The 12,086-nt window shown below is 35.7% G+C and overlaps 1 protein-coding gene across 27 annotated transcripts in view; it reads left to right on the forward strand.

The window, feature by feature from the left end:
* Nucleotides 1-12,086, forward strand: part of ABLIM1 (actin binding LIM protein 1) — a 399,591-nt gene that overhangs the window by 368,232 nt on the left and 19,273 nt on the right. For 10 of the 27 annotated variants that reach the window (XM_036736806.1, XM_036736804.1, XM_036736810.1 and 7 more), the window contains 3 exons: nt 4,325-4,429; nt 6,645-6,692; nt 9,333-9,479. In XM_036736806.1, the coding sequence (XP_036592701.1) occupies nt 4,325-4,429; nt 6,645-6,692; nt 9,333-9,479 (300 nt within the window). The remainder of the gene's footprint in view (nt 1-4,324; nt 4,430-6,644; nt 6,693-9,332; nt 9,480-12,086) is intronic. The other 17 variants (XM_036736807.1, XM_036736813.1, XM_036736830.1 and 14 more) reach the window with 5 other exon arrangements.

Raw genomic sequence — 12,086 nt, forward strand, 5'->3', positions numbered from 1 at the left:
GAATGACAGTGATCACCTCCATCATTAAAAGAGAAAGCATGAGAAGGTTTTTCTGTCCCCTCCACTCCGTAAATTTTAAGGAGCCATTGTTTTGTGGTAAAGAGTTAGAAACAGAGAACTGATACAAATTATGTCTGTGTACCCTTGTTGACTAATTCTTGGCCTCAATAGTTAGGCTCAATAACAATTTAGGATGACCAGATTATAAATGTATTTCTTTATATATACACATATACATTCCTGAATGTTTTCCTTTAAGGAACAAATTATTTTAATAGTAGAATAACAGCAAATAACATTATTATATTTGAATTCATAATGTTATAATATTTAGATACTGAAACATCTTTGCTCAGGACTAGCGATATAGCAGCTGTCAGATATTGCTAGTTAATTAAACCCAACCCTTTGGTGTACTTAAGTTGTCCTTTGGTTGAATTGGGTTATAAATGTGATCACATTTCTTAAGAGAAAGGGTGTTTATCTTAGAAAGGGGACAGTTGGCTTCATAGAGATTAGTTGGAGATTTCATTTACTTTTTATATTCTTTATGTTGAAGGTAAGCTTTTATAATTACAGCTTCTTAGTACAGTTACACCATCGTTGCATCCTCTCTATCCTCTTCGATTTAGTTAGTACTCAGACTTCTGCCAGCCTCAACTTTCTGATGCAGCTAAGAATTCAGAAAGAGACCTAGATAATAATACTGGCCTGCACTCACTTTATATAGTACTTTTAAAGTTTCCAAAGTGGTTAAGTGCTTTATCTCTTTGGGTCATCATAACAGTCCTTGATATAGGTGTTATCTCCATTTTTACAAAAGAAGAAACTGAGGTTCAGAGAAGTTAGGCTATTTTCCCAGAGTCACATAGCTAGTAAATGCCTAAGACCATATTCTAACCTTGATCTCCTTGACTCCAAATCCAGTGCTCTCTCCACAATGCTACCCTGCCTTTTGCAGCACTTTAAGTCTATTTTCTCTGGGCTTCATTTTCCTTTGCTCCCCAAGGTTCATTCCAGCTCTGTGATTCACTGAATCAATAAATCTTTCATCTAAAGCATACTTTACTTGATCAATACTTAATTGTCTGATTCATACTGGTAACCAGGGCCAGCTCAAGACAACTTCCCACGTCATGCTTCTGTTCCCCCTCCAGAGTTTCAGTATCTCCCTGCTCTCTCTCTCTCTCTGCCCTATTCCCCGTAAGAATGCTATCTTTCAAGAAGCTTCTGATGTCAATAATTATTATCAATATGAATTAATATGTGCCTCTAAATAGTGCCATGAAAAGCTTTGTTAAATAAATCTCTGTTAAAAGAGTAGAGGCAAACATGTGGAGGAATGATTTGGGAGAGAAGGTAGACTTTCCATTCCCCTCCTCTCATGTGTTTGGGATGGTTGCCTTCTTCACCTGTGTGATATTAGCCCTTCTGGCACCTTCTACTCTGCCTTAGGTTACAGTCAGAGAGCAGGGAGAACAATGATCTCCCAGAAAGGGGATAGGAAGGGAAAAGAATGTGATTTCTAGTTACAGATTTCTTGGCAGATTAAACGGTCATGTGGGAGGCTTTGGCAAACTTATGAAATGTTGCTTTGATAGGTTGAGGTATGTTTGTGTTTTGAGCAAGAGACCATTCTAGAGACTGGGAGGTCCTCCTGTCTGTGAAGTACTTCCAAGGAAGACTAATTAGTTTACTCAGTAATGAACTTGCTTAATAGAGGAGACATTGTCTCTACTGTAGAGTGTTCTATTGGATTCTAGTTGATTTTCTGTAAGAATTCCAATATTTTATCTCTCTGAGATCCCTAAAGCATGCTAGAGAAATGATGATTCCTTGCATTCTAAATGTAAGAGAAGGCTTTTAATGATTTTTTTCTTTCATGTTTTGCTGTATGTTTGAATATTCTTTCTTTTTTAAATATAGTTGTGACACTGATCAACAGTGACCAGAGCTCAATAAACATTTATCACACACTTACTATACTCCAGGCGCTGTTCCAAGTGCTTTAAAAGGAATTCATAAGAAGGATCCTTGGTGTGATAGATAGAGAGCTGACCTTAGAGTCAGGAAGACCTACATTCAAGTCCCACTTTTAATACATGCTTGTTTTGTGACCCTGGGCAAGTAGCTGACTAATCACAACTTTCTACAACTTTAACTTGCAGAACAGTTGTCGTTCTATATTGGTAGAAGGAGTTTCTCCTCTGTGAATTCTCTATCCCAATGAAATCACAGACTGAGTCCGGAAAAAAATAGAATTCTCCCTTTCCAAATCTCATTTTGGTGCTGTGGCTTGAATTGGTAACATCGCATACTTCTCCCAGAAGACCATAAAGTGAAGTAGGCATTGGACCAGATGAATTCCAGGTTCCCTGCTAGCCCTAAATTCTCTGATCCTATAACATTAGGTTCACAATGAGATAAATGTAGTTGAATTCTACAGTGGCAAAGACCAAGAAACTGCTGAGACATGTCCCAAATAAAAATCTGTAACTGACTGACCAAGACAACTTTTTTGAGATGAAATTTCTAGGCTTTCTTTTCGAAGAATTATCCAAGGATTTTTGGTTTCCAATTGTCTAGTTTTCCTATGAAAAATGCTTGGTATTTTCAGTTCATGGTAAAGCATTCTTTGACTGGGAAAGTATTGGTTCAGAAATGTTGAGTACTACTCAATTGAGTATAAGATATAAAAATAAACAATGATTCCATTGGTGGATATTTTCTCTCTAGATAGCTTTAATTAAAAGAACTAAAAAGAATTTAGGGGATATTTACTAAACTCAAAAATGACTATGCCATTGATTAAGCAGAATGTGAATTAATCATTTCATTTAAGATATTTCTTCCTTAAGAATATGTAAGCCATGTTCTCCCAACCTATATCTCTCTCTAATTTTATTAAGTTCATGCTAATTTTTATCTCAGTTTATCTGATAACAAACCTGAGCTAATTCTCATAAGGCAAAGTGTTAAACTATGAAAGAGGTTCATTCAGGAACAATTTATCCAGCAGTTTTTATAACATTTCTTAACTATTAGCTGATTATAGCCTAATGCATGAAAAAGTAAATTAGCATTTATAAAATATTGGGAGCTTGGTGCACTACTATGCAAATATTAATGCCAAATGCAGCTTCAGTTGCATACTGAAGCTTAAGATTTATCATGTTGACTCCCCCCACAGTTACGTTTGGAAATTCAAAACTCACCTTTGTAATAATGTGCTACTTATTTTATATCAGTCTGTGTTTTCATTGTCTAAAATTGCATACTCAGAATAAAAATTAAATTTTCTCTCTAGTAAACTAGAGTTTTTTGGCAATAAAGTCTAAAATCAGGCAGCATAATTTAAGGAATTTGCTTGTAATGCTCTAATATTTTGCAAATACGTATGCATATGGACATGAATGATTTTTAAATGTTAGTGATATAACTTGACAGAATCCTACACCCCTACTGGTGTTTCCTTGTTTAAATGTCAGCCAGTAGAAACAGAAGCAACATAAAAGCCCCAAGGAAAGGAAAGAAGTGAGTTAGAACCCTCCAGTCGACCACAAGCCCATTTTAGACAGCCCCCAAAGAGATTCCCCTCAGCTTACACTGTCAGAAGTTATTAAGTCAATAAGTTTTTATGTCTCTCATGAATGGTGGTCATAATGGAATCTAACTTTTCAAGAAAAAAAGGTAGAAGAGAATAGAAGCAAATAAGTTATAGATATTAAAAGATTGAACTCTACCTTGTCCACTTCAAAGTTAGAAAACAAAAGAATCATAGTGTAAGAAACTGTATTGCATTGGTAAGGGGAAGGACTGGGTAACAACATGAGTTTTTTACCAGACCTAGTCTTCAGTTTAGACAAACATGCTCTGATTGCCAGCATCTGCCTACATGCTTGGAAATGGTTGTATTTGAGTTTGCAAAGTCAGTACTTTATATGCTTGAACCTTAACTGTTTTAATCTTGATTCTAAATCATAAGCAAGAAACTTCCCATTTCTCTTTCTTATATTGACCATCTAACCAGTACGCTGCTCGCTTACAGCATCCAACCGCATGCCATCGGAATGAAGCATCTTGTTGCCAGCTGCCTTTAACTCAGTTCTCCCTTGAACATGAATTTCCCTCTCTCAGAATACTAAACTTGAAATCACCTGTGCTAGCAAAATTGATAACTTATTTGGTTTTCTTTCCTTTTTTTTTCTCTTCAGTTTCTCTCCTTTCGGTTTGTTGTTTTGAACTTTTATTATGCTTGCTTTCCCCCTCCCCTTTTGTCACTCTCCCTTCTCTCATTTTGTTTTCTCCATTCTTCTCATTGGAGGCAATGAGCCATCCAGCGGCCGGAACTCCCCTCTCCCTTATCGGCCAGACAGCCGCCCTCTAACTCCAACTTACGCTCAGGCCCCTAAACATTTCCATGTTCCAGGTAGGAGCTGACACTGTATGTGTCTTGGTGTCCCGTCACAGTGTAGAATGTAGCCTTGTAAAACCTTTGTCTCGTCTCCATTACCTCACGGTCTTTTATTGGGATGCATACAGTTGACATGCCTAAACTGCAGGTTCTGTTCTAAAGGATCGTTAAAAGTTTTATACATGAAATGTAGGGTGATATTAAAGGGTTGTTTTTGGTTTTTCTTTTGTTTTTTTATGATTGTCTATGGTGGGGGGGTGATACTGAAGTTATAGCTGTGGTGACTCAAAAGGAAAATATCTCATGTTATATATTATTTCTAGATATTAGTTCATGGTATGGTTTGGTATACACGTGGCAGGTGAAGCTTTCTTACTGTCATCGATGTTGAATTTATATGGCTTCGGGGATCTCACTTTCATATCCCAAAGCAATTCCCTCTTTGTCTCAGTGGTAAGAGTATTCCCACAGACTTTTAATTTCCTGTCCTAGAGATGTGACACCAGATAAACTAAGTGTTCTTTTCATGACATGAAATTAATTGTTTATGGCAATATGACTGCATAGTAACCCACCAAGAGGCCTTGCCTTTCAGGCTTAGGGCTGGAGGCTTTGCTTGGGTATTTGTAAGTACTCTCTGCATCTACACAAATGGTTGTTCTCCAACAAGAGATAGGAAAAGAAAAGTCAATGTTTTGTAAGAAAATAAAATTCATTATCTTAATGTTAGAATTGACTCAGCCCTATAAGGGATACAGAATCAAGCAGAGTTTGCCAACCATAGTTATCACAGAGTTCAAGCTATGGTATGCTTTAATTGGTAATAAAGATAAAATTCTCCATCTTATCACATTTTTGACCTCTCCTGTCTACTGAAAATTATTTTAATAAATTACCCATTACTATAATCTTAGTTAACAATTGACAAACTAATGATTTATTTTCTATTTAAGTCAAGAAATTGCAGTGAAACTCAAGGTGAATTTAGGACCAGAGGACCTGGATTTGAACCCTACCTCTGCCATTTACAACCTATGTGACTTTTAGCAAGTCATTTTCCTCCTCTGGTCCTGTTTTCTCATGTTTAAAATGAAGGCATCAAACTAGATCTCTAAAGTCTATTCTCACTCTAAATCCTATGATGCCTCAAAATATCTCTAAGGTTTGGTTTGTCCTATAGTTTTAGATTGAGGCATCAGTAACATAATGAATAGAGAGCTGCTCTCAGAGTCAGGTTGACCTGAGTTCAAAGCCCAAGTGAATCACATTGACTGTATGACCTTGGACCAAGTAATTTAACCTCTCAGTGCCCCAGTGCAATTCTCTAAGATTATAAATTATTAAATAGTTTCCAGTCTATATTGTTAGAAGGTCTTTCTTGTTGAGGATACTTTACACCAATGAAATTACAGATCTAGACAAAATGTTTCTAATTTAGAACTATCTTCTGTGGTTATGAATTTCAGTTAATTTTGAGAATAAATTTATATTTGTAACTTTTAGTCTCTTAATGCTCCATGAAGATTTAATTCCTTGAGACTTGAGGGGAAAAAATGAGTACTTTGAGATTTTGCCAGATATATTGCTAGCAGAAGGGTCTTAATTAGCAATAAGTAGGCAGTTACTGTACCACACAAATCAGGATTAGATTGAGCATCCCATGAAAACATCTGACTGTTTTTAGAATAGAAAGCATTTTCTGTGATTTCTGATTTCATTGCATTGCTTCACACTCAGTTCAGCTCATTAATTAAAAGATAAATTGGACCCCGGTATCTACCGGAAGCTCAATTTCCAGACGGCAGCAATTTGAGGAGGTTTTTTTTTTTTAACCTCCAAAATAGTTCTGTCTTTCACGCCATCAAAACATCTCCTTTGTTTTCATTTTTCTCAAGTTTTTATCACATTCTTAATATATACACACATATATACATGTATATGTATATGTGTATATATATATGTGTATATATATATAGTGGCTCACATCTTGGTTACATCAGCATATTTATTGTAAGATGTATTACAAAGAATTTCATGTCACATGTCTGATAATTCACTCATTTTTGTGTTTTTCCTTCAAATAAACTAACTCTTTGTAATACAAAAGAAAACTTTCTGGTCTTTTTTTGTTCAAGACTCTTCACCCTGACTTAACATTTGGTTTATTTTTTCTTATCCTATAACTGAACTAGTCTCCGTACTCACACATCTTTGCTTTTTCATTCCACAGATCAAGGGATCAACATATACCGAAAACCACCCATCTACAAACAACATGGTAAACCTGCTTTCCTCCTCATAACCCTAAAATAGGAAAGTCAACTCAAATTCCCATCTTTGCTGTTCACTGCAGTGCTTACCCAGGGCTTCTTTTAACAAAATTACATCATCCAGTGGACGGGGTAATAGAGTAATTCAAAGATGCTGTATTTAATTGTGATCCCTAAAGGTACAAATTTTATGTATGTGCCACAAAAAGTTCATTGTCTAGAGGAAGTGAATTCATTACAGTAAGATTGAATTATAGAAGCACCCAAAAGAACCTAGATCACAAAGTTTTGTTAAACTGGATCCAGCAGCCAAAAAACCAATTTTTTTCCTCTTTGTCATAAAAATAAGAGATTTACTATATGACCTATATTGCATGCAGACTTCCTAACTAGACTAATTGCCTAGAAAGCATATATTACCCCAATAACTTTGAAGAGCTTGAATCTAGTTAGGTCAACAAAACCAATGAAAGCAAATGAGACAAAGTCTCTTTGGGCAAATTAAAGTCAACTTAGTTGCTCAGTTACCCACTTCATTTAGCATCTCTCTTTAGGCGTCCAGTGAGCATTGGAGTTAATGTGGTTTAGTAGAAAGTGCTGGACTCAAAGTTGGGTAGCGTTCTGATCCCAAATTGGCCACTTACCAGTGGTATGATCTTAAGCATCTTCATCTCTCTAGATCTCAATTTCCTCATCTAGTTGGAGTTAGTTGGACTAGATGACTAGCCTAGTCTAATCTTTAACTCTTAGGTCCCTTCTAGCTTTAAGGTTGTGGAATTCTCTGGTTACAGACTAGAGAAAAAAACTGACCACTACTTGATGAATAATAAACATAAAATTTTGTTAAAGTTGTTCTCTTCCATTTGCCAAGAAATTAGTATTTTTGAGATGAAGGAATGTCATCATTCTGTGTAAATTGCAGTTTCTTCCATAACCATTAGATCTCTTAAAGGACTGTGTCATCCTTATGTCTTAATGGACAGATAGAAAACAAAGGCTACCTTCAAGGGTGTGCTTGATTTATTGGGAGTGTTTGGGAGAAACAAAAATTCAAATTGTGCTTGGAAACTTGAGAATTGCCTTTGGAATGAATTGCCAAATAAGTATCACAACTCAAAATGAAAAATATGGTTTAAAATGTTCAAGAAAAAAAAACCATACATCAAAATTTGAGGGGGAAAAAACAAAAAAAATTAAAATGGCTTGAGGTTCTTTCAGTTTGTTCTTTTTTTTAAGTTTTACTTGATATGCTTGCATTTTAAGTTTCTTAACATTATTTTTGTTTGTTTTTTATGGTTTTAATGTGTCTTCCCACCCTCTCATTAACTTGTGAATGTTTAACCACTGATTTCACCAAATCTAATCCGTAAGTACTGTTCAAAGTCATGTTTTTGTTTCCCTAAAAAACAATTTTCCCAGAATTTGGGATATCAATTTATATACTTTTGTATATAGTAATATCTTTCCTTGCATTTAATTTAAAACACAAATCACACAATTTAAATTAAGAAGTTTAAATAACATTGCATTATTTACAACAAAGAAACAATGTGGTATCTTTCTATTAAAATGACTTTAAATCTGAAGACTTTATCTCTAACTTGATATAGATTATTCAAGAACAACATCATTTATCAGAAATGATATCGACCTAGAAATCCAGAGAGTTGTCTCCTAGACTTGGCTTGGCTCTGTCATTGTCATTGGCTCTCTGTGATTTTTGAGTCACCTAGCCTCTCAATCTGTTTGCTCTTGTGTAAAATGAGAGTTGGACTAGATGATCTTCCAGGTCCGTTTCTCATTCTAAAATTCTGTTATTTGAAAAGCATATTTTTAAAACAAATTAGTATTAGATTAGGTCCAATTTACCTATAAACACCTTAGAAAAGACAGAGTTGAGGTTCAGCATGCTGAATTACTTAGCTTTATAATTTGTGTCCTTTTAATCTCTGATTTGTAACATATGCCTGGAGTTAGATTTAGACCTAACTCTTACTTACAGCTAAGTATAATAGAGAGAAAAATATATGAATAAAATAATTACATCCAGTTTGGCCTCCATTCATTTAAAATTGAACGACTCATTTGTATATGCCAAACTTGGAATGAAAATGGTTAAGAGATATGGCAGACACATATTACATTGCTAAATACAATTTCCTGCAAACTGACAATTGATTCCTTCATTTCTCTTTGTTCCCCCTCCCCCACCCAGTGGGGCTTAAGAAAGCAGGTTCCATGAATATAATAATTTGAAATTGATGTAACAGCACTAATCCATTTTAGTTTCTTATCCAAGGGTCCAAAGCAAACAAGCATGCTGATGATTTCCTTAATTCTCAATGAGTCAAAAAGTCTGCTTGATGTGTCTCTCTTATCCCCTTTTATCACTAATCCCTCTAACATGAAACTGTTCTAATTAAATATAGGGTGAGACTGAGCCCCTGAACTTGACACTAGAAATAAGAAAGATTAATCTAGTTGACTCTGGTGACCTCTAAGTGGCAATGAAAATGCAGCTGATGCTAATGGTAATTGGACTCATGTAGAGTTAAAATTTTGACCAGGGGACCAGGGACTCCATTGCTGTGCGATTATACCACAAGTGTTTTAAATCAATAGCTAAGTTCCCCCTGGTTACCCTCTAGATCCAGCTGCCTTGGCAGCACAGAGCAAGTCTTCAGAGGATATCATCAGGTCCTCCAAGTTCCCAGCAGCCCATGCTCCAGACCCCAACGAGATACCAAAGATTGAGACGGACCACTGGCCAGGTCCCCCCTCACTTGCTGCCGTAGGTATGCAAATGAAGCAACTAAGTCAAATGGGCAAGGTTCTAAGGATGCTAGTAATTCATAGTAATGTATGAGAAAATTTAGCATGTTGGAAAACTTTGTGAGGAAAATGCCAAAAAAGAAAATAAAGGACAGAAATAGAGACCAATGTGGCATTAATTTAGATTGTAAAGTATTTGAAATTTCCCTATCTAGATGTACTAGAACCTGTTATAATTTAGTCTACTACAGCTCAGAATTTGGTAAGAAGTTTATCCACATTGGATCCTATCTGAGCAGTTTCTTATTGGAACTACTAGAAAGATTTTATTATAATACTATCTCATCTATGACATAGCACCAGATAACAATATGCGTTGTTACTGCATGTAACTCTTGCTTAGAAAGATTGACTGAGCGCTTTCATAAGCAACTTCTTCCTATATAAATTGTCTCCCAGTGTTTTGTTTTGTTTTTTTCATCTTAGCACCCAAACATTGTTCAGTTTTTGGAATAGACCCTTTTCTGTAGTACCGTGAAAGACCATGGCACAGTTCATTGATGTTCAGGAAGCATCCCAATACAAGTAATGTTGGTTGCATGCTTTCACCTGCATCGTCACCAATTCCATACTTTTTCATCCATCAGGTTGCCCTTTAGCTATTCCATTCATTGTATTTGAATTTAGTCAAAATATGTTTGTATCTGTACCTTTGTGTCTACACAGTTGGCTTAATGAGGTGCTAACAAACTGAAAGGCCTGGTATTCAGAATTGGGATGTCAGCTATGATAATGTGTAACTTAAACTTCTCTTTCAAAATTTCTGCAGTCATCCATTGCACAGAGTGCTGGATTTGGAGAAAAGAAGATCTGGGTTAAAATCCTTCCTCAGATGCTAGCTTTATGACCCTGGGCAAATCCCTCTAAGCCTCAGTTTTCTCATCTGTTAAATATAGATAATAGTAGCATCTGCCTCATAGGGTTATGGTGAGGTTCAAATAAAATACCATATGTAAAACTTTGCAAAGCTTAAAGCATCGCTTAAATGTGTTATTATTATCATCATCATTACCATCATCATCCAAAGCTTTCAGTTGTCTATAATGAAGGTATCTAATTTTCATCATCATATTCTTTTTACTTTTATGAGAAGTCTTTTTAAAGGATTGTGCAACGATTGTTATTTAAACGTGTGGGAATGATTAAGGAGACAACATGATGCAGTGGAGAATGCACTGTTTCTGGAATCCAAGGGAAATCGACTTGGCCAATTCTTCATTGCTTCCATAGATCCATGATTTTATCAGTAGGGGTACTCCCTATACAGGGCAAAACCTGCCTTCCCAACTTATCTGAAAGTCTTCATAAGATATAGTAGACAAAAAACTTCATCACCCAGAGGCCAACATTCTGGCAATGATGCTGTTTGAGGTTAGGCTAATCCATAGACAGTAGACCTACCCACATTGCAGCCTTCCTGCTCAACACCCATCCAACTTCTCGGACTTCCAGAGTTTTGTGATCTGCTGACCTGGCCTTCAAGAATCCAGTGGCATAGCCTACCATGAGGCAGCTAGTAAAAAAAATAGACACCCCTTTTTATTGTCCAAAAATGTCCTATAAAATTGAGTTGAGATTATCTCATTCTATCTTTAGATTTTTGTCTCTTTAGTGTATATTAGCAAACCCCACCTCAGTGCTAGTCGTGATTAATGGACAGTCAAGGACAGTCTTTAACTTCTTCCAACAAATCATAAGTATTCAGGAAATACCCTGGAAGTTCATCATGCTTATTCTCAACTAGCTAAATGTCTCAAGAAAGAAATTAAAAAAAAATTGGAGGGCAGAAGACATGAACAGAAAGTAAAGCTTTTTAAAAAGCTTTTAATTCATTAACCAGAGTATAAAGAACTAAGACTATTAATTAGACAAAGTTAATTTTGATTAGATTACTAGCCTCTCCTGTTTCTTTGCACAGACTCATCCGAAGAATTCAGAAAAACTTAACCCAATCTTCCCACCATTCAGAGAAATTCACTCCCAGGACACTAGCTGGAAAACTGGACATGACATGCCACACTTTATGGAAGTGGATGTTGCAGCCCTCACTCAGACTAGAATTTTATTTTTCAGTTGTAGGGAAACTCCTTTATGACCATTTTTCAAAAGGCCACAAAAAAGAAAGTGTTAATAGTGGAAAATGCCATGTGTTACCTTTGTAAGCCAAGATTTTACAAAAATTAAAATTTAGACAATGTAATAAGAATAAGTTTTATGTAATGACTATATTGTGAGTGAATATATTCAGGAAGAGAGAAGTATTTCAGACCACTAAATTTTTTTTCCTCTAAAGGATGCTTTCATTCCCTAAGCAGTGCTTGAATCCCTGATACATAGATCAAATATTAGTTTACGATGATTGACAATATGTATTCCTAAACAGAAACTTCCTGTAGTTGACTTAAAGTGTGGCTACTTAGAACATTCTGACAACAAGAACAAAGCAAATTCTAATCATTTATATCACTTAGTAGGAGACAAATCTCTCCCCTTCTGGTATAATGGCTTGCACTCACATAGCAAATTGATCAAAAGCCCAATAAAAATTGGTTAGGCACTTGTCTGCAGTA

The sequence above is a fragment of the Trichosurus vulpecula genome, chromosome 8, assembly GCF_011100635.1.
Source record: "Trichosurus vulpecula isolate mTriVul1 chromosome 8, mTriVul1.pri, whole genome shotgun sequence".
In the NCBI taxonomy this organism is placed as follows: Eukaryota; Metazoa; Chordata; class Mammalia; order Diprotodontia; family Phalangeridae; genus Trichosurus; species Trichosurus vulpecula.